Source organism: Aulostomus chinensis, chromosome 20 (assembly GCF_037954235.1).
Source record: "Aulostomus chinensis isolate RoL2024-O1b breed Wild chromosome 20, RoL_Achi_v1.0, whole genome shotgun sequence".
NCBI lineage: Eukaryota > Metazoa > Chordata > Actinopteri > Syngnathiformes > Aulostomidae > Aulostomus > Aulostomus chinensis.
The window spans coordinates 9,904,317-9,928,452 of record NC_141339.1 but is presented as its reverse complement, the minus strand read 5'-3'; the positions used below and the strand labels follow the sequence as shown (position 1 = coordinate 9,928,452).

At 39.2% G+C, this 24,136-nt stretch overlaps 1 protein-coding gene across 19 annotated transcripts in view; it reads left to right on the top strand.

The window, feature by feature from the left end:
• Positions 1–24,136, top strand: part of ptprk (protein tyrosine phosphatase receptor type K) — a 120,670-nt gene that overhangs the window by 50,776 nt on the left and 45,758 nt on the right. For all 19 annotated transcript variants that reach the window (XM_086190436.1, XM_086190448.1, XM_086190447.1 and 16 more), the window contains 8 exons: positions 4,815–4,975; positions 5,970–6,021; positions 6,098–6,156; positions 11,148–11,229; positions 12,751–12,866; positions 13,928–14,102; positions 20,139–20,251; positions 21,062–21,242. In XM_086190436.1, coding sequence (XP_086046562.1) covers positions 4,815–4,975; positions 5,970–6,021; positions 6,098–6,156; positions 11,148–11,229; positions 12,751–12,866; positions 13,928–14,102; positions 20,139–20,251; positions 21,062–21,242 — 939 coding nt within the window. The remainder of the gene's footprint in view (positions 1–4,814; positions 4,976–5,969; positions 6,022–6,097; positions 6,157–11,147; positions 11,230–12,750; positions 12,867–13,927; positions 14,103–20,138; positions 20,252–21,061; positions 21,243–24,136) is intronic.

Below are 24,136 nucleotides of genomic sequence, written 5' to 3'. Positions count from 1 at the left end.
TAAATTTTGAGTTCAAAGCTGTTGGCACAAAGTAATCATGTATATAGGGCTATTTCATGCAAAATTGCTTTAAAATCATTGTGTAGCTCAGCTCTTCTGCTCCTTAAACCCACATTGATTTGTCCCAGTTGCTTATCACCATTTGTGCTTTAGGCAGTATTGAGTCTGCAGAGATGGTTTGGCAATTTTTGTGATAAACTAATCTTTGTAATCTCTATGGGGGTTGGTGTTGGCACTTGCTGCCATGGCAGAGTCTAGTTGATGCGCTGGCAAAGTGCATGGTGCCAGTTGAACATTCATAGGCTGGGGCTCTGTGGTTCAGTGGGCTAAAGGAGATGCTATTGAGTCAAAATGTTGTCAGTGAGTACCACTTTAAACCTATTTGGGATGCAATTCTCCTCTTATATCTCTTGTTTAGCAGTAATGAGGGAAGAGCAAACAGGCTTTAAAACTGCAGGAAGGCTCATTTGATGTTGAGTGAATGTTTTAATAACGACTAAATAATGTTGGCTACTGCAGCACAGAGGTGCAGTGGTCAGCACTGTCACCTCACAGCAAGAAGGTTCAGGGTTCGAGCCCTGGCTTGGACACAGGATCTTTCTGTGTGAGTCTGCATGTTCTCCCTGTTCCTGTGTGGGTTCTCTCTGGTACTCCAGCTTCCTCCCACAGTCCAAAGACATCAAGAGGGGACGAGGCTGATTGATACTCTAAATTGACCGTAGGTGTGACTGTGAGTGTGAATGGTTGTCTGTTTATATGTGTTGGCCCTGTGATGGACTGGTGACCCATCCAGGGTGAACCCCGCCTCTCGCTCGAAGGCTGCTGGGATAGGCTCCAGCCCCCGTGACCCATAACAAGATGAGTGGAAGAAAATGGATGGATGGATGGATGGATGGATATTGGATACAGTAATGCAAACTGTCACCTAAAACTTTTGTGGAATCGACGCCTCTCTGACACAATTTCTGTGAAGACCAATGTGTTGTCGCACATCCCCTCACGCAGTGTCCATCTGCCACAAAGATGGTATGTGTGAAGTAGAGTAATATTTTACAAACTGTTAATATGCATCAGTTTTGAATGGCTGTGTATATCACTCATTAGAAAAACCACTACAAAAGTCTTGTGCTTTATTCAGCCTTTTTTCAGTGGATCCCATTATTATTATGAATACATTTACATTTTCATGTATTATTAATGTAAATGTATATAACATATAAAAATAGGTTTTAATTATGGCATTTTTATGGATAACATTTTAATGTAAATTAAGTAGCAGTTAACGCAAATTTAAACTTGGAAAAATACTAAAATTGCATGGACATATACACACAAAAGGAATCATATAATGTAAAGATGTATTTTAAGCAATTTGATGGGAGAACATGGGGGTGTGGACTTTATTCTTTGGACAGGGGAAAATGCCATCATTTAATTTGAGCATGAAAGAGAAATGATAAAATGCTTAGACTTTTTTTTTTGACAAGACTATCTTCATACTTGCAGGACTCTAAAGCAAATGAATCAGGTTTTGGTTTTATATACTATTTTAACCACCTCATTGCAGCACCATGGACTACTTTTATACAAGTGTGTGTCATGTACCATATATTTTGTCTTCAAATCACACATGAATGGATAAAATCCTTATCTGTTTACCATATAGCTTAGTGTATAAGGTAAAGCATAAGTGAGCAGTTTTGAATTTTGGAAGAATAGCAACAGTTTGTTAGCTGGCCTGTATCAAGTCTTAAATGATATTTACATGAAATACACCATTAAATTGCCCCTTTTGTTGTTATCCCGAGGTTGTCATTGTTTAGCTAAAGTCTACTGACATCTGTCTAAACACGGCTGCTGTTTTTGCGTTTTGACATATCTAGGTCTTAACAGTGTCACAGGGGTATTTTTAGCCATGTTACTTTGTGTCGTCATTCTATTAGTGTCCATTTTAGACTGTGACAGTTTAAAGACATCAGCCATTTTAGAAACTGGCAAACTCTTGTATCGGTTTTATGTTCTGCCAGACCTTAATTACTCATATTTCCCATTTCTGTTTGCTACTGATTGGAAGTTCATATTTTGCATGGCTTTCTCACCTGATATTCTCAGCTCAGACAGATCAAAGCACATTTATCAGCTTTATATATTTCCAACATATTACCTAATCCATTTGTTGCTTATATTTTGTAGCTGAAATGCTAAAGATGATTTTTTTTGGGGGGTGTTGTGACATATTTGGGTCTGTGACTGATGGATGTATTTTTAGTTGCCTTGTGATCTTGGCATCTTATAACCACTTTACTCATGTCTCTCAGTATCAATTCCAAAAATATGGATGATATATGATATTAACTACCGGTTCATTTTGGGAGAGAGAGAGAGAGAGAGAGAGAAAGCGATGGAGAGAGGGAGTGCAGCACTGGACTGGTGGATGTAATCCAGGTCAGGTCTTGTTTGGGACACTCACATCCAAGGCAAGGGTAGAAGTATGTGTTTTTGTGTATTGCAGGGCAGTGATTGGGCGGTAATGGAAGAAAGAGGAGAGCAAGGGAGAGATGAGAAGAGGAGGAGAAGGGCCAATCCAATAATTGGCATTAGTTTGTCTGTTTCCTTGCACACCCTTGTCTGTGTGTGTGTGTGTGTGTGTGTGTGTTTGTGTGTGTGTCAGTGTAAACCTGTTATGTTCTGATCTATTCTGCGGAGGAAAGTGTTTTCACAGTAGATTAGCTAAACAATGACTCCGTCACTATTGTCCTCCAGCCTATTGTATAGCACTTATTGTGTACTGTAGTATAATTGGCAAATAGAATTAGCGGCTTGGGATGGAGCATTGTGTTCATATAATTGGAACACAGATATTGTGTTGTTATATTGCATTTCAGTGGTTTTTTTTATTAGGTCATGAGTACAATTAAAAATTACATTACCAAATAATGAGTGAATTCATATTTCAGCTGATGTAAGGAAACTAAAATTTCTGTACAGGTTGTGTTCTATACAAAGAGTTGAACACTATGATGGGCCAGTTTATTGCCTGATGTCACATGTTAATGTAGATATGTAGATTGTGAGATGAAAAGGGAGATGACATGATCACATTTCATCATATTTCACCGCAAAAGCATCTGGTTGAGGTCTGAGCTGATTACTAAAACATCTGGATGGGCAGAGGGACCAACAAGTCAGCAAACCCAGATTATGTATTATTTTTAGCTCCATTTCACATTCAGCCTATGTCGATGCCATGTATATAACCAGATATGAAGTAGACATTAGAGAGAAAACATTTTTTTATCAATGAAATGAGCTGAGGAAGTAGGAATATAAAGCAAACACTGGACAAAAGGCAGGTAATGTAACTGTTGGCTAATTTTATTCGTTGTATATTGATTAATTGTTGTATAGATTATAATTATAATTGGCTAAAGGTGTAATAAAATAATTCTATATTTAGATTCTTCGTATTTAATCAAGTATATACATTTTAGAAATATTTGAAGTCAAATAGATTTTGTGAATATGTGAATAACTGAATAGATGAACATTAGAGGTTCAATTCTTCTTTAATTTCCAGCAAATTAAATTCAGCGAAGGCATCTTGCGACCCTCTCCTGGTTGATAGCAGCTCTTTGTCTGACAAGCTAAAGCCACACATTGGATCAAGGGGCAAGAGCGTGAATAATTGTGTTAATTCACAAAAAAAGTTGTTTATTTTTTACAATTATTTAATCAAAATTAGATATCCCCAATCATACGATTTTTCAACGAATAAGTAAATTGAAAATACCACTGTCATTTAGCAATAAAAAATGGTCGAAAGATAGATTACACTCTTGATGAACCCAAATAAAATTCAAGGCTATATATATATATATATATATATATATATATATATATATATATATATATATATATATATATATATATACTGTATATGTATATATATATGTACATACATACACACACACACATATATATTTTTATATATATATATAAATTGTGTGTGTATATGTATATGCGTACATATATAGGAGCTTAAGAATAGTTTCACTCTGGAAAATGACCCTCTCTGCACTCGTGTTCATTGACTCACAGAGCTGTTTGAGTAGAATATGGTAATCTGGACATGAGCAAAGTGAGTTGGTTTGTTCGTGTAGTTACATGTAAAGCTTGGTTTATGCTTCTGCGTCGTGGCGACAGCATAGACCCTACGCCGTCATTGAGCATTCGAAGTTCTGTGTCGAGGGAACCCGTTGCTCTGCAATTCACTGCCAAGCCGCTAGGGGGTTGTGTCTGTGTCTTTGTATTCGCGGACCTCCTCGAAAACCCTTTCTTCGGCTCTCACCTTAGACATAATAAAGAGGCTCTCACCACAGAAACTTTAAGAATGGAGGTATTGAACCGGAAATGGTGTTCTGAGCGGACCAATCACAGTCCTTTATGTTCACGTCTCAACGCGACGCGTAGTCAGGATTTTTTGGAGGTGCACATCAAGCTACTGCGTAGGGTCCGTGTAGGGGTCTGCGGCGACAGCGTAGGCACGGCGTCGCCGCGACGCAGAAGCATAAACCAGGCTTAACACAGGTATGGGTCCACAGCTCCTGAACTTTGGCAAGCCTCGTCAAAATACTCTGCATCTATCATCTGTGGAGGAATGCATCCCCAGTCTCTTCAAGCAGAGGGTACAAACAGAAGTCCAGATTGCTGCGATCAACAGAGAGCTAAACGACTCTCACCTCAGGTCTAACATGGAATCACTCACTTTTCTACATTTTTACTCCAACTTTTCTTGTCTTTACATCTATGTCCAGGTTCCTTCATGTATGTGGATGTGTCTCAGTATGATACTGGGGAGAAGGCCAGGTTCCAGCTGCCCGTGATGAAGGAGAATGATACTCACTGTATTGACTTCAACTATCTGCTCAGCGGCCCTGATCGCTCCAGCCCTGGAACCCTCAATGTCCTGGTGAAGGTACGGAGAGTTCACACTATGAAATAAACAAAGACACCGATTCTGATTACATTGACATGACTTTGAGTACCTGGTAGTCTATGGCGTCAGATAGCTGTCAAAATTATGAGAGCGCAAATACAAAGTAAACGAGCACTGGATCAGGAATTGACGGCATAAAAAACATAACATTGAGAGGTCAAAAATAATCTTGTGGCAATTAAAGTTTTGTCTCCAGCGTGTAAATTGTGACAGAGAGCAGTTGTGAGACGGTGGCGCTGCTCGCCCTCTCTTCTAACTTACACGCTTGCTCGCTTCGGGATGTTTTTTCGCTCTCAATATTTTTTTCATACCAGAAATACGTCACGGGGGTAAGGCTCGACAAGACGATTGCCTATCGAAGTTCGTCGGCGGAATACGCCTGTTAATGGTCAGCTGCTTAAATCAATTTTCTTGTGACTCCATACCTTCCGGAGATAGTTGCTTTGTTAAGACTGTTTGCTACCAACTGTTGATCTAAATAGGACTTCACAATAACACTTAAAATAAGAATCAAATCATGGAGCTGGCTAGTTTTGGCGGTGCTGACCATTAAGAAGTGTACTTCGGCGATCTTCTTCTTCTTCTTCTCCTTCTTCTTCTATGTGGTTTAATGGCATGTTCGTTGCATGACCGCCACCTACCGCCTAAGAAAAATGTATGTAAACAGCTGACCATTAACAGGCGTAAACATCTAGGAGCATGTGCAGCATTTCATGTATCCCTTTCACTTGTGTTTTCCATAACTCCAAGACTGCTCATCCTTTCTTTTTTCCACTTGGGTTTGGATGGAAATTTGTTGGAAAACATACTCCCTAGTAAATGCTAGCAGAGGGCTGCAGTTTTAATGGTGATGTCATTTCTTAACCAGAAGAGCTGATTCTGACTTTTGTGCTGAAAGGAACACAAACTTAAATTTGGATTTATGCTGAATTTTCTGCAACAATTTTCATAGTTCGTTTTGTTTCTTCTGTAGGTTAACAAGGGTCCCTTGGCCAACCCTATTTGGAACGTAACAACCTACACTGGTAAAGACTCATCTGATAACTGTTCTGACACGGTTGAGATTGAACGGCGTTTGTTGACTCTAATATTGTGTTTCAGGCAAAGACTGGCTGAAAGCTGAACTTGCTGTATCCACCTTTTGGCCCAATGAATATCAGGTAACTCCCTAAACACCAACAGCTGTGTTTACACATGAGAAACTCTGAGAAAACACATTAGATCATGCTGATCGCTCTGACATGACTGGTAACGATCTGTATTTTTTCTCGACTGGGATTCGAGTTACAAACATTCTCATTTTGCTGCTTTACTTAAGTATGCTTCTGAATAATAATAATTTCTTCTAATGAAGCAACGACCACATCCTTCGCCATGTCTCTCCGTTCAAACATGCACACATTTATTTTATTCCGATTGTGTGATATGAATACACAGAGGCCAGCCACACCCACAAATACACATGCTGCAAGGCAGACAACTGATTTATTGGTGTTGACTGAGGCTCAGGAGGTGAGGATTAGGCTATATAGGCACTGAGAAAGGCAAGTGTGTGTATATGATCATGTGTTTGCATGCATGGGGGGGGGGTGTTGTCATGCTGGACATTGACTTTGAGGTTTCCTTTTTTTTAAAATGAGTCTGCAAACTTGAAGAATGTAGGGTTCTTATCAGTAGATATAAATTACTGCAGGACAAGCTGAGTAGGCTGCTTTATATACTCCTTTTACTTTTTAAAAGTCACTGTCCACCATGATGATCCGCGTATGTTTAAATAGTTGTCAGGGTGTTGACAGATGTGTTCATGTTGCGGGTTAGCTTGTCTCTGAATGTCCTGGCAGGCAAACACACACACACTGATCATGTTAATACACACAGCCTGGGGCGCTCTAACACTACTATAAGGCAAAGTGTGAAAGCACCCTCCGAAGAGCCCATCTGGAGCCCAGTCACCCTCAGTGACTATCAGAGGAGGTGGCCAGCATGAAATTCATGTGTCAACATGTTATAATTGAACATAATCAGCCATATTTGCTGAGGCTTATGACGGTTTTTCAGGCTATGAAACAGGTTATTGGATTTGAGGTTATGACGCTATTTTTTCATGTTTGAACATGTTTCTCTGTTTGCACTTTAGCTTGAGTTGTAATGAGGCTGGTTCATGGGGAGAATCAGCACACACCCACACAATTCTGTTTGGGCAGTATGACAATTTTTATCTTTATTTTGCATGTATCTCTCTTCATAAATGAATTTCTCTACTGCTAAAATATATTCTATTGTGTGTTTTTTGTTTCCAATGAATTTGAGTGTTTATGGCATTTGCAAGGTTGTTTTTAGCTTTTTTCACTGTCAAATATTCTGCTGCTGTTTTGGCAATTTACCATAACAATTTACCCTATCACTTTGAGATACAATATAACCCTCTCAAGTAAAGCCCAACATGATGATTATTGAATTACAGTGTTTTTAGAGCCATTACAGCGCAAGCTTGAATCCAAATGACATTCTTTTTTTTCACAATTTGAATTGGATGTTGTGCTTGGACTGACACATTATTTCCTCACAGTTGACCACCAGCACATCCATTAATCACAGAACACAAGTGGCAGAATAACTGTTAAGCCACATTTCACTGCATTTACTTGCAGCTTAATTGCCTGATCATTTTACTTGAAAGCAAAAAAGCAAAACAAGTCACATTCAAGTATGATGTTTTGTTCTGTAAGGTCCTTTAATCATGAAAAAAAAAACAGATGCTGCATATCCAAGCTAGGGCTGCAATGCTGTATTTTTTTGTGTAAATTAACCCTCAAACTAACTAGATACTAAAGCATCTAAAGTAAAGTAATTTGTCTCATCTACAAACCTGGAAAACTGTTCTGATAGGAGAGTTTATCGAGACTTGCTCTGAACTTTTTAAAATGTATCAAATGTTTTTACACTCACGTAACAGTGGGATATTGATGATAACAGTAATATTGAATAATTTGAATACTGATATTGTGTTGTTGTCTTTAACTTCCTGTGCTTATATTTATTCATTTGCCAAAAAGAGATGAAATTGCAATGTCTTCTTAGTTTGTTGAAATATTTTATATATATTTTAATAATGTAATGATCTTGGTCAAGATAAGCGTTTTGTGAAAAGCTGATGCAATGGCAGCCCTACTTCAGTGTTATTCAAATGGTGTGACATAATAAACAGCATTAAAAAGCAACTGACTTACAGTTTGCGTATTATTGGTGACGATAACTTGACTTAAAATCAGCTGTAGTTACTTAACAGGTGTATAAGCTTTTTACACAACTGGACAAGCAGTGATCAGCATCGTGGGGAGGCAGGCAGACAGGTTGTCAGACAGACAGACATGAAGGTATTAAAAGTCAACTGATGTCTTCCTGCTGTGCAGTGCAGGGAGCTATGAGTGAAGGATGATAGGATAGAGACAGGATAGATTGGTAGGGGAGGGAGGTGGGGAGGCAGAGCGTGAGGGAGGGAGGGAGAGTGTGACAAGCTATGGGTAAACAGTTCACGCTTCCTTTTGCAGGTGATGAATGACAACAACTGCTCATCCCCTCTTTCCTCTACTGTCTCTCTTTTTGATAGCCAGCTACTCACCTCCCTCATCTCCCCTGTTCATTATAGTGCTCCTCTCTGAGCAAACACAGTTAGAAAACAGAGATGGCAAGCAAGGCAGAAGTTTGGGGAAGAGGGAGCTAATGCTGAACAAGGAGGGAGGTGTGAAAAGGAGATTGATGATGTTGAGGAAAACTGTATTTATTTACAGCCCAATGATGTGTTGAAGCCTCTGGAAGTTGGAATTGGTTTTGCCGTGTTGGAAAAGTCCTGGCGGCACGGTGGTGCAGTGGTTAGCACTGTCACCTCACAGCAAGAAGGTTCGAGTCCCGGCTCCAGCACAGGATCTTTCTGTGTGGAGTCTCCATGTTCTTTTGTTCCTGTGTGGGTTCTCTCTGGTACTCCAGCTTCCTCCCACAGTCCAAAGACATCAAGAGGGGACGAGGCTGATTGATACTCTAAATTGACTGTAGGTGTGACTGTGGGTGTGAATGGTTGTCTGTTTATATGTGTTGGCCCTGCGATGGACTGGCGACCTGTCCAGGGAACCCTGCCTCTCGCCCGTAGCCGCTGGGATAGGCTCCAGCCCCCCCCCCCCGACTCTTAACAGGAATAGGCGGAAGAAAATGGATGGATGGATGGAAAAATCCCTCTTAACAGTTAAAAGCTGACTACAAACATGGTCACCCCCTGCATATCTGCTCTATCACGACTGTCAGAACACGGAGAAGCAACTAACAACATTATCACTGGCTTTATAAACCAAACTGAAAATCAAACTCAGTAGTTAAGTATTTCTACAATTGTCTTTCAGCAAGGTTGCTCTGAGCTATGAACACTGACAGTTGGTATCCCAAGTGCTCCTTTTGTCCTCGGCGCTCATTGTCAAAAGGGAACCTCTCAGAACACGCTGTTTAAAAAAACGTTTATGTGACCAAAAGTTTTCATTCCTTTTGAGTCATTGTAAATGATCAGAATTATGAGATACATTATTGAAGAGTTTATTACTTTGTTGATAACCCATGCTGATGGTTAAGTAACATAAAATATACAGCCAGAAGTTAGTTACACAAAAACCAGCAACATGGCATGAGACACAAGTTTCTGTTTGATACATTAGTATCGTTTACCCGCATTAATAGGTTCAACATAACTTAATGACAGAGAGACTTATTTGTGGGTAAAAAAACGTAGCTTTCTCATTTCTCACCACAAAGACAAACCGGTCAAGTAAAGTCAAACCTACTTCTGAGCTTTCCTAGTGTGTATTCCTCTTTTGGCAGGCCTTAGTTTATTCTTCCTCCTTAAAAGTTAGAAATCATTCCATCTAACATATATATTGAAGTGCTGCTTGTTTATCAGCAGCGATGGACGTAAAGGTAAAGGGAATCTCCTGCTTTAAAATATTCCATATGGATTATCCTATCACCTTCACTCTGCTACATGTACTGGAAGTGCAGATTAATCTTAGAGTACTATGAGCTTGATTCTTTTTTTTTTTATTTCTTGTATTTACAAAACTTCCAACCTTCTTGTCAATTGTTCCCATACATTTCCCCCCAAAACATTTTTTTCACTGTTGTTGATTTTACAAGCTTCGTGTCTGTTGTTTTAGTGATATAAAGATTTTTTTTCCTCGATGTGTCAAAATGCCAGGGCAGCGAACACTGTTATTACAGTGTGGCCCCTCCAATGTAGGCCCGGAAAAAGAAGTGAAGTATGGAACCACAGACAAGGGAAGTGCAATGTAAAACAAATTGAGAGATGGGTTTTCTTCTTTACTGCAGTGGTTTGCATTACTTATTATCATTTTACTGCCAGCCATTTTGTATGTACCAAAGGAGATTACTATGATCCAACAGGAAGTATCATTTATCCTCTCTGAGTTGTTGGCCAGAATGTGCAACTCAAGCAGCTGTCAGGATGACAGCTTTGTATTTATCCAGGTTTATGCACATCACTGCTGGCTGTCACCGACTTTTTTTATTTATCTTGTGACAACTTAAATTGGATCCATCACTCTGACAGCAAATTTAAATGGCAATTTTCTTTCTTTTTAGATCCCATTTCAGCCGGAATCTATCTGAAGTTCAGTAGTGATGCACAGATTGGGAGCCAGTAAAAGCGCCAGAAAGAGTTTATGATTTGCAAGCAGACAATTTGAAGGATTTGCAATTTCAGTTTTCTTCAATTAAAAGAATCCATGTTTTTGCTGTCTTGGTATTTTGTGTTTTGACATTTTGAGGATACACAAGCTCTTCTATTTACAGACTAAGGATGTTAAAATGACTGTATGTGGGAATTTTCTCTTATTATAACTGCTTATTTTTAGGGCTATGAAACATTAAGATATCTTATCAAGTTGATCAGGTGACTGTAAATTATTGGCAGGTTTTATCCGTGCAAAATGTACTTCAAAAGGGATATTTTTCATTGTAATCATGCAACTAACTACTCTCCACAATCACACAATTTGAACAAATATTCCAAGAAAATAGTCGCTGAATTTTATTTGATGTTATGTTATATAATGAAGGCAATAAAGGCTTAATCTGTCTTTTTTTCTCTCAGGTCATATTTGAAGCAGAAGTCTCGGACAGCAAAGCCGGCTTCATTGCCATAGATGACATTCAGGTGCTCAGCTACCCATGCGGTGAGTCATTAGCATGCCAGCAATTAGTCGTAGTTCGCTGAGTAGACGCTGATAGCTTTGGCCACTAATTAGACTGTACCTGGGATGGTTTCTGTTGCAGTTGAATGGATAGATAAGTGGGAAGGTGACACAGGAGAGGAGGGATGCACTGGGAGAAGAAAGACAAGTCGTAGAGGGAAAAATTAGAGAACCGAGAAGGGAGAGAGATAGAGAGGGGGAGAACAGAGAGAAAGAGGGGGATAGAGGAGAGTGAAGCGGGAAATAAGGCAGTATTAGGGCAATCATGGAGAGAGGAGATTCTGACCACTCAGCATTTTCTCTCTGTCTTTAACCCACACACACACACACACACACACACACACACACACATAGATGAACAGTGGTAGTCTTGTCTCATGCTGACAGGGATGAGATGAGGGCTGCGATCCTTTTTAAATTCTTGCTACGTTTCTTTACTTGGTCTCAGTGTTTCCTCACTGCGACAGGCCTCTCCCTAAGATTCAGTTCAGAGTTCATCTAAAGCCTTAGACAGGCACGAGGAGGGTCTCCATCTTTGGAAGGAAGGAAATATAATGTCAGTCCAGTTGCTGCAATGAAATCTTTGAGGACAATCTGGCTTCTAATAGACTGTATTGGTTATGACATAAGAATAAACTGTCTCGCACAATTCTTGTTGTACAGCTGTGAGATTGTTGTTCTGGTCTCTTTCTGAGATTTTCGATATGTGTAAAATACATTTTTGGACATGAGTTTTGCAAATAAAGAGAGGGAAAGGGTGTCTTTTTAAGTCAGAGGAGCAGCACTCCTAGATTTGAAAAGGAATTAGTACTTCGTCTCCACAGTGGAAGCATTCATTCTCACAGCTGCATTTCAGGACACACAGGTTTGTGTGTGTGGCTCTGTTTGCATGTGTACGAGTGTGTGTGTGTGTGTGTGTGTGTGTGTGTGTGTCTGTGTGTGTGTATGTGTGTGTACGTGTGCTCACGTGCGTGTGTGCGCAGGCACGTGTGTGCGTGCGCGTGTACGTGTGTGAGGGAGAGAGAGAGAAAGAGAGTGCACGTGTGTGTGTGTTTTATGTTTTGTGTTTTCTGTCACCATAGTAGCTGCTATCTATGATTGCAATCACCTCCTCAGAATAAAAATGTCATAGCTGAACTGCATCTTCAGGGTCGAAAAGGCTTATTTCATATCTTAGGTAGTTAAAAATTGGAGGTTCTGCATATTATACTGCAAGTGACATTGATGTTCCCTCCCAGTGGCAATGTGAAGACTTGGCTTCATCCGACTCTAGTAAAATGTAATATCAATAATAATAAATATTTTGCTTAGGGTTACGAAATGTCCTGAAATGTGTACATTGTCTGTGATAACCCGACCTGTAACTTCCCCTGGCTGTGCAGTTGAAGACAAATGGAACTGAAAACTTTATTAAGCATGTAAATGTGTTACTGAACTGTAACACTTTGTTGTGGTTACATATTTGTCTAATTTCACCTGCTTCTTTTATTTCATATCTTTTAGATAAATCCCCCCACTTCCTGCGTCTTGGAGATGTGGAGGTGAACGCAGGACAAAATGCTACATTTCAGTGTATCGCTACTGGACGAGACACATCAAACAATAAGCTCTGGCTTCAGGTACACCCAAACAAAGAAATGTGCATGAACACACACTGTGACTTAGGGCTCCTAACATGAACATACATTCATTTCCTGTCGAATGTTTTTCCATACGTTTAAAGCTTCATTTAGCTGCAGTACGTTTATGGCACATTTTTAAACTCAGTATCATTTACCTCTACTGGTATAAAATGTTCAATTGTTTCAAGATCTTACATAAAAATGGATTTCCAAAACTAAATTCTACTCATCTATGTTGAGAAGGTCAAAATGTCATAAGAGTGTATCAAACCTATCTTAACTATTTACAGCACATGTATCTGTATTACACTCTTGCTGGACACAAGTGCTTCTACGATTGACATTTGTCTACTTTGGACTCTTGATAGGAACATTTGGAGCAGGGCCGTTGTAATAAAGAGGAAAATTAGTCTGTCATCAATTACTTACTTGTTTTGTGTGTTCTGAATATAAACACAAATGTGTGTAAAATTTGCACTTAAAATGGGGGTAAATAAATGGTCATTTCATACCAGTGCACTTGAGACTGATCTAACAAATAGTATCCTTCACACACACACACACACACACACACACACACACACACACACACACACACACACACACACACACACTGACTAGAATAGTCCACTTAAAGGATATTTTTTCTCCCTTTTTAAAACACACTCTCATTTCAAGTAATAGTGACAAGTGGAGCTTCAGGTGTTTTGGAGAACCTTTTGCCATTGTTGGCTGCTGATAGTTGTGCAATACACACACGTACACACACACACACACACACACACGCAGACCACTCCAGGCCATACATCCTCACTGCTAACATGATTAAGAGTTTAATAGCCACTGATTTCATTATGGCTCTATTGTAGTCATGACCTTCAAACCTGCTGTCTGTGAGGCAGATGGGGTGTGTGTATCTTTGTGTGTGTGTGAGTGTGAGAGAGAGAGAGAAAGAGAGAGAGAGAGAGAGATCCATTGTTGTTGTGTGACCTTGATCTTTAACCCTGTATGAGGCCCCTGCAGCACCTGATATGACTGCTTTTCTCTCTGTGCTTAAGAGGAGAAATGGAGAAGATATTCCTGTGGCTCAGACGAAAAACATCAACCACAGACGATTTGCTGCCTCCTTCCACCTCAAAGAAGTCACTAATCAAGATCAAGACCTGTATCGCTGCGTAACCCAATCAGAGCGTGGCTCTGGCGTGTCCAACTTTGCAGGTCTTATAGTCAGAGGTGAGGATTTTTGAAAATTTTGGTCATTGATTTATATGCTCTTTTGATTTGATATTTTCCATCACATATGTCCTATATTTTGAAAACATTTGACACTCTGAAACTTAAGCCCAGTTGTTTTTCAGTTTCAAAGTAGCAGGTAACACAAAAAATGGGCAGATTTAACATTCTTACTAGAGTCTCACTCGCTTTAACATTTAAATACAAATTAAATATGCACCTTAATACAGATGCTAAGCTATTAGGAGTGTGGTCAGTTGATAAAGTAATTTTAATCTGTATATGACCCTGACCAATTTATTTTCTCGTCTTATTTTTATGGTATACTTGTATTCTAGGTAACGTGTTGTGCATTTCTGTCAAATGTCTCCCCAATCAAATGCACACTCACTGTATCAGACTGATAAAATGGAAGTCACTAACACGATATAGACTAATGAGGAGAGTTTGTGTTTGGGAGTGTTTTTGTGTGTGTGTGTGTGTGTGTGTGTGTGTGTGTGTGTGTGTGTGTGTATGGAGACTCCTCCAGCTGTCATGTGCAGTTGACATGTGGTTAATAAGGTGTCACCAATGTGTGTTTGAGACGGGATGCTTTATTCATTCACATCCAATAGCTTACATATTCAATTCATCTCCCAGAGAGAGGCAGAAGAGGGGGGCAGAAAAAAAGAGAGAGAGAGGGTAAAGGCGAAAGAGTTTCAGAGAAAAAAATGAATGTTACAGGAGTGACAGAAAGGAGGGGGAAGAGGAGTGGAAGCAAAGAAAGAAGAAGAGATGGTGAAGAAAAGTTAAATGCAAATAGTCAGCTCATTATCCCAAGAATATCCATATCAGAATCAGGAATATGTCTGAATATGTAAACAGCTGAGCAGACTCATGTTTATTATTCTGCATAAGAGATGGGTGAGGTGAAAGAAATGAGAAATCAAAGCAGAAGCAAGGCCCATGAATATGAATATTAGCTGGTATGGCTCAAATAATGGAGCTTTTACACTGTCCGGTTTGGTGGTTCAAATCTCGATGTTGCTCACTGTCTCGAGCAAGACACTTTCTATTTAGGGTTAAAACTTCCACTGGGAGCGAAGAGGTTTGCCTCTACTTTGGTCAAAAACAGCTGACTTATTTGAAGAAATACTTTTTCCTGCCGGACCATGCTGATTTAGTAAGAATACATAACTGGCTAATGTTTATTTATCACGAACATCTTTTTTTGAACATGAGATGATGCTGAGGAAAGAAATGAGGGATCCTCACAGCAGGAGGCACATATCGCAACATGAATAGGACCAATCTACATATATGAAGAATGATTCAGGTTGAGAGCAGTGTATTATATCGCCAGCCTGAAGTCCCGTCACTCCTCCAGTGAAAAAGATGCTTTGCAGGCTCTGAGCAATATTGGTGATTATGAATATTGATCCAGTGTCTGGATGCAAGAAAGGTATCACAATGAAAGAATGAAGATGGAAGCTTGAATGAACGTGGCAGGAGAGAAGCTTCATGTTTATTTATTAGAAATATCTGATGGGAGATGAGAGGCAGAACGAAATCAAAGAAACAGCCAATGTTTATTTTCCTTCTTGAAAAGCGCACTGGAGTTTTCTGCTGGACATTGACAACACCGACAGAGCTAAGCTGCATTCCGGATGTTTCTACTCAGAATTATTTTAATTATTTATTGTGAAATTAAAGAGAGAATGGGAAATTTGAGCACTGAGCAGTAGGAATATGGTAAACAAGGAAAAATCATATTGGGATATAAAGTATATGATTTGAATACATAGAATATGTTCGGCAGTAGGACAGCATAACCCAGGTTTCATTTTCAAAGGCTGAAAATTGGTCCATGGGGTGACGTGAGATTGCCTCAAAGCAGGTACACACATGTCTGGTCTGTTGATATTTATAACATGTTGATGACAAAGATGTACCAGTATCTGCTCCCTCTGTGTGTGTTGGAGCTGTCAAGATCAGAGTAATAGAAGCACATTTGGTAGTGACAGAGGTGCATCATGGGAGCCTTAGCAGGGTGACACAGGATTTCCAAATGCCGCTTGTAGATGGTTTAACACAAGGTCTTGCCTCTGAATTGCTAGCAAGCAATTACAGCTGCAACTAAGAATAATTTTACTTATTTATCATGTTATTTTCATGGTGAATATTTTTTTGTTCATTAAATGCCAGAAAATAGTAAAAAATGTCATTCCCACTGTCCCAGAGTGCTCAGATTGGGACGCCTGTTTGTTTTGCTTAACTCGCATTCCTTAACCCTTCCTTTTATGTATTATTCTATCATAATCAAAAAAACAATGCTGACATATATTTACATCTGAGCCCCAGAAACCAGCTGATGTTTGTTTAAGAATGAATTAATAGGTAAATAAATAAGATATTTTAAACAATAGTGTACTGTAAAAATAATCTTCTAACCATAAAATATCACAAATGAGAACTAGATCCTAACATGTGCTGTTTTCTTTGAAAGTGTTAGTTTTAAAATTGAACAATAATCAAGGCTGTAATAATCAGTTTACCTTGATTAATTGTGACAAAATTATGACAGGGTTATGAAGTTGCAAAGACTGCATTAACAGTCCACTAATGCCGAGTTATATACGAGTTGATAACCCCCCTTGTCCAACCCAACCATCCAGTTTTGTTGTAACCGGTAAAGTTGATAAAGACACGTTAGGTAACTTAACTAAAACACAGGCAACAACATTGTTATGATTTATAATATTTAATGCAGTAATTATTGTGTGAGTGTGCAAGAAAGGAAAAGAATGAGACTGTGTATTTGAGAACATATTTGTTTGTTTGTCAGTAGTCATTTGGTCAGAGCCCAGCTCTAATAAAGTCTTGCCCTCTGGTTCCTACAGTGACAGAGTGCATCATCATGCCAACTTGTATCACACACACACACGCACACACACACACACACACACACACACACATATATAAACGAATACATACACACACGCATGCATGAACATACACACACAAACATCCCCATGCCAGCTTTCATTACACACAACCCATGGCCTAGAAAGCTCCTGCAATATTACTGTCATACGCATTCATGTACATAAACACACTTGAATTCATACGACTGTCTTAAACCTGTAATATTCCACTTCAAGTATGTTTTTCTCCCTTTTCATTTAAAACACACTCTTATTTCAAGTAATAGTGACAGGTGGAGCTTAAGGTGTGTTGGAGAACCTTTTGCCACTGTTGGCTGGTGATACTGGTGCAACACAAACACGCACACACACACACACACTCTCACTCTCTCTCTCTCTTTCTTGTTCTTGAGGTCAAATGTCCTGCAGTGTATTCTCTAGTGAGGTCAGCGGCCGTTTGTGAAAACTAAACTTTATTGACATGGTTGCTGACAATGGACAACAATGAAGAACATGCCTCGTAGGCATCAGCCTCTCACAACATTTTTCGCAGTATTTGTTGTATGTATGATTATTTACATTTGACCCATAAATAACGAATAATGATAGGACCCATGCATGATTAATTCAAAAAAGATGGTGACACCAATCCCATCACAACACCAGTGGTGATTTGTAATATTTTAATTCAATTGTACATATAACAAATAAAAAAAAAACATAAAAAAGAAGAAAATCAAATGCATGAACCCACTCCAGTTCGATTTTCTCTGGAGTCACATAATGACCCATTTACATTCTGTCCTGTTTTATTTTTATGTCTATTATTTATGTTTTAGATATTCAATCAGATTTTTAAGCAACACACAAACATGTTATCCAGGTTAATACTCAAGCTGCCAGACAACTGAGTGTCTTTTCAATACTAGAGTTTATTTATTTTGGAGTTTTTCCTTTATTCCACTCTTCTTTTGTTAATCATCAAGTTGTTTACTTTGTTTATTTGACGGAATTGCGAGCTGACATGTTGTTGACGCCGCCGTTTTTTCTGAAGTCACTTCAACATTCATTATCTGTATTCCTCCCTGTCTGCATGCGTGTGTTTGTGTGTCTATGTTTGCACATGTGCATGTGCTGTCAAACTACAGCGTTTCATCTGTTGCTAAAAAGAAACTTCCTAGCCTGCACCTCTCTGACAGCCACATTCCACACTCGCTCTCATAGAGAAATGCAAACATAAACACAGATTTAGATGCACACGCAGGGATAACGAGGTGACAGCAATGCAAAATATAACTATTAATGGAACAACACACACACACACACACACACACACACACATATATAATTTAAATAATACTTTCATACTTCTACTAAAAAAAACACTTTTTTGTCCTCATACAGAGGGGAGGAGAGACAAATCAAATCTGTTTGATTTAGTGTGTGTGAGATGGATTGTAGTGTGTGTGTGTGTGTGTGTGTGAACAGTGTGTGATTAATTCATGTGTTGATTTGTGTATGTATGTGTGTCAAGTAGATTAATCTTTTATGCAGCATGTTTTAAGGGCAGTGTCTGTGTACGTGTGTGTGTGCGCACGCGCACGCTTGTCAATCATGGATGTGTGACAAGTTTCTCTGATCTGTCTGACTGGCCGTGAACCATTGCACATCCATCACATTTAGCTAGTGCACACGAGTACATACACACAATATTTATATGCTGAGAGCATAATAGGGCATGACTTAATGTCTGGAATTAAAGACTTTGGGTGTCATACATACATGTACCGTATTTTCATGGTAAAGGGGATTACTGTTGCTACATCTGTATCAGGGACTTTTCATTTTGTGATACTAACTGTAATCAAAACCTGTCTAACTGTCAAAACAAGCAGAAAAAAGTGTCTCTTGTATCTTGTCCGCATAAGCTGCTGAATCACTTACAAGTCCCAGCAATAATCTGAGGGGCTGGACTGAATAACATTTCTGTGTCACTGTCAACACTGTCTGAATGAAACTATCTGATAGCACTGAAGTCTGCAGCAGGTAGTGATGGAAAATAAACCACAAAAGACTGTGAATGAGCCCATTTTTAAATGTCCATTTTTAATGGGCCAGAGCAAAAGAGAGTGTACTCAGCGTCTTATTATTCCAAGCTTTTGCACTGGAGCACTTAATAAAATAGGCAGCAGAACTGGCTGTCTAATAATGTTCGATGATTAAAGTGATAAGGCCATTTTTAAGAAGATTCAGTGGCAGAGAAGTAGAGGTGAAAGTATCCTGAGCTCATGATAGTCATTAATTAAGCTCACTGGCAAAATAAGTATTAAAATCCATCACTCATGCAGTCAGTAAAAGAAAAATACACTTTAAAACTGCAGTCCTTACCACATAGATGGAAATACTCTGCAAGTATTCCTAGGGCCATTCCTTTTAGATACATACTCATTCGGTGAATGATGAGAAGCTTTGACTGTAACAGACGGATAACACATGCATGCATGCCTGGCTCAAAATATTAGCTGCTATTATCAATATTTTCAGAATCTACTCTTGAGGGTGGAAAGTGTTTGATGTGATGGTGCGGCAGAATGTGTTTGCTTTAATATCAACATCATTATAATTCAATAAAATAGCACTGTAAAGCAAGAAAAATGTGTCTTTGTAAAACAACACTGCAACTCGCCGATAGATGAAAGTAACTGGGTTGTTTTGGTAAGGATTGTTAAGTGAGGCATCTTTTAGTATTTAGAGAAGTGCTCTAAAAATAAAATGTGCTGTAATGGGAAAGGAAGAAAATGAGCAAAAGACTTTTAAGAGAAGTCATATAAGATACTGAGAACCTACAGCAGGTACTGTAAAAAAAACACATTTTTAGTCCATCACATGAGCACTGCATCACATCCATACAGCTCCATTATCAAAACCTGCCAGATCAGCATTGTTAGTCCCAGTTAAGATGTATATAATTGTTGTAGTTTATGAAATATTTGTTTAAATACTGTTATTGCATTAGAGATTTGTATCATAGCAACTCCCTTGAGCCAAGTCCCTTCTCTCTTGTTACCTTTCTTCGATATGTTTTATGTTTCGGTTTAAACCTTCTTTTATGATCTTTGTTTTCTCTTCTCAGAGCCTCCGCACCCTATAGCCCCACCCCAGCTGCTAGGTGTTGGCCCAACATACCTGCTGATTCAGCTCAACGCCAACTCCATATTTGGAGATGGGCCCATTATACTGAAAGAGGTAGTTATTGTGTGTTTTTAAGCAGTAACCCATAAGACTGTATGCTTTCTCTGCAGTCATTACAACAATACTTTTTTTTTAAATTTTGTATTAGTATAATTTAGTTGTGTTGATTTTTTAAATATTTTTTCTTAAAATGGTTTTATAAAGGAAACCCTGCAACCCAGGGTCTGTGAGAATTGGGTTTGAGAGAAAAAAAACTTTAAAAGTAGAAGAAAGTTCCTGCACAATGTCTCTCTTGTTACAAATAGGTGTATACACAACGCTTTGCTAATATTTAAACATTAAAATATTTTTTGTATTATTTACTGTTTAAAGAAGGGCTTAAGGATTATGGCCACAATGGTCATCTTGACTATTTTGATCAGTACTGAACTCACAATTATTAAATGATGTCGGGTTGCGAAAAATAGTTGATGTACATTCACATTACCGAGTAATTTGGTTGGAAAAAAATGTACAAGTAATGTTTGGTTTCGCATTATCTCTTCAAATATTTAACTTTTCAGCTTCTGTTTTCTCCAGCAGTAGCAGTGCTGCCAATTAGTGTTTTGGTAGTGCAATTGCAGTGATTGATTGGCCAGACAGTGGTTTAGGGAGCACTTTATTAGGGCGACCCTATTGTTTTTTATTTATTTATGTATTTCTCTTTGCAGTGAAGTATTTTGTGGGTGGAGCACATTTTTAGAAATATTGCTCCATCATACCAATTTTGTTGTGGAAGGTCAAAATCATTTTCATTGTTGCAATTGAAATAAAAGTATTTGCACAGCCCTAAGTTCTGAAGTTATTACTTTCTGTTTTTTATAGGTTGAGTACCGCATGACTTCAGGCAGTTGGACGGAGACTCACGCTGTCAATTCTCCCAACTATAAGTTATGGCATCTTGACCCCGACACTGAGTATGAGATCAGAGTCCTACTCACCCGACCGGGAGAAGGGGGAACAGGCAAACCAGGACCACCTCTCATTACCCGGACCAAATGTGCAGGTAGGACACGTGCTTTGTATGGACACATACATACTAAAGTACTCATTACCATAATTAGCAAGTTAAATTTTATTTAAGAGAACAGCACACATATACAGAATTAACAACAGTATACACAAAGTAATATCAGGCATGGTGGCACGGTGGTGCAGTGGTCAGCGCTGTCACCTCACAGCAAGAAGGTTCAGAGTTTGAGCCCCGGCTCCAGCACGGGATCTTTCTGTGTGGAGTCTCCATGTTCTCCCTGTTCCTGTGTGGGTTCTCTCTGGTACTCCAGCTTCCTCCCACAGTCCAAAGACATCAAGAGGGGACAAGGCTGATTGATACTCTAAATTGACTGTAGGTGTGACTGTGAGTGTGAATGGTTGTCTGTCTCTATGTGTTGGCCCTGCTATGGACAGGTGACCTGTCCAGGGTGAACCCTGCCTCTCTCCCCAAGGCTGCTGGGATAGGCTCCAGCCCCCCGTGACCCTTAATAGGATAAGTGGAAGAAAACGGATGGATGAATATCAAGCATAACAAAAGGAGTACACGGCTTACACTGAAATGTGTTGCTGAACAGCCTAACTGTTATCACTTACACCTCTCTGTGTTTTCCAACTGCTGGAAGTTATGCATCCCATTACATCGATATTATACCTAGGTCAGCCTATTCATCACCATATTTGTGTATGGAAGTTTTGGTTAAAAAAAATGGAAACACTGACTTCAATGATCCACTTGTTAGCCCCCCCACACCCCCCTCCACACACACACACACTCCATTGCATGGTAATGAATGAAGGGCCCAGATGCACTAATCAGAAGCCACAGAGGTTTACTGCATTATCTAAGACGGGAGTAAAACAGGAACTAAACTGAATAAAAGACCTGACGGAGACTGACAAAGACAACAGGTCTTGATGTACAACTGGACTAATGAGACAATGAAGAACATCATGTTTCTCAGCATGTGCCAAGTGAAGTAACCACTTTATTTGATTCCACTGTTGTTCATTTTTGGGCTTTGCATACTCACTCGCCAGCAACTTCAAATGCCGCTGTCTTGTAGGTTGCCCCATACTGGTTGTCCATCCGTAGATCTGTTACATCACCTACTTATTTTTATGTTTCATATGCAAACTCACTTAACGCTTACATGTGCGGAAGTTACACTACATATATACACACACATACACACTTCTCTCCATATATTTAAAGGTTCAATTCACCTTAAAATTGTTTTTTGTGACTCCAGAATGCAGAAAACGCTACCCACATATTTTTAGCTAGCTCTCTCAACCAAGTACTAACCACACAAACTGTCCAAAATGTGCATTTACAAATTCTCAGCACATCATGCAGTAAACTCCATGTTTTCTCATCCAGTCATTTATTCTATAATCCACAAACATTTTGATTTGAGCTAAAAACAATAAACTGCCACCCTTTCTTTTTGGTGCTCTAACATAGTGCTGTGAAGTGTATCCTGGCATATTCACCCAAACAAACTCATATTCGCTCGTTTTAACCTTAAGCGGGCTACTGACCAAACAGCTGGATAAAAAAAAAGATATAGATTATACCAGATAATGCACCTGAAAATTTGAAAATGGACGGTTTGGTACATTTTGGATGTTATCTATAGTTGGTCAATAAGGTTGCGATTACCCTAAAGTTTGATATATGTGGCTGGCACTTTCTTTAATACAGGATTGAAAAAAACGGTGTGACCTCTAGACACCTATTTCTGAGTATATGAATTGTAAAATATCAAAATATCACTTTAACCCTTAATCTGTTTTACTTATTTATTGTAGCTGCTTTGAGCCTTAAATAAAAATCGAACCAGAGCTGATGAAAAGGAAACTCTATACATATCTGATGCTTCTCCCTTCATAAAAACTTTAAACTGTATTGTTCCTGTGATACAAACAAACGAATCAAAACACCCACAAAAAAATGGCAAAACCATCTCCATTCATGTTATAATCCTACTTTTACTTTTATCAACAGTAAAAGTGTATTATGAAAATGCATGAAAAGAATGAAGTCTCCTAAATCTTGGTTATGTGTGCTTGTGCACACAGCTTGCACTGGCTGTCTGATTACATATCGATCTGCCCATGTGCTGTTGTTATTTCGTCTTGGTATCTATATTTCAGTTACCTCTGTGATATTTGGTCTGTGATCAGACAGGAAGAGGAGGGGCGTAGCAAGGGGTAGAGTCAGAGGCGGGAGAGAATCCAGCTACGTTCTTGGTTCACTGATCTGAGAGAGTGATTAAAATACTGGAGCCTGTCTACACCTTCTCGCTTTTTATCCTGCTCTTTCTTTCGTTTCCTCATTTCATTCCTGCTCTTTTTCTGCTTCTCCTCCCTTTTTGTATCTCCCCTCCCCCTCTCTTTTGACTTGACACCACCGGTCCCCTTACCTTCCCTGCCAAACCTCCACCCCCCCAGCCCCACACACACACACACTCCCAGATCTTTCTCTCTCTGTGGATCAATAGATGGAGAGTAGAAACTCTGTCTGACATTTGTAGAAATAAACGTCTGAAATATAAACACTGCTAGCCGGAGGGAAAGAGACAGAGCAAGAGAGAGAGAGAGAGAGAGAGATATGATGTGAGAGTGAGAGAGACAGAAAGAAAAGCAATGAGCTCAAATGAGAAACAGAATAAGGGAGCGACGGAGAGCTGATGGAAAACAATAAGGCTGAAGAGGAAAGAGGGACGAGTACAGAGGCAGGGAATGAGGCGCGGGAATGATGAAACCAGAGAATGAAAATGAAAAAGAGATGAAAACTAATAACCACCAGGCTTGACTGATGTCTGCCAATCTGTGCTTGTGTGTATGAATGAATCTTGGAGTGTGTGTATTGTTGCCTGTGTGTTTATTGACTGAGAGGAAGTC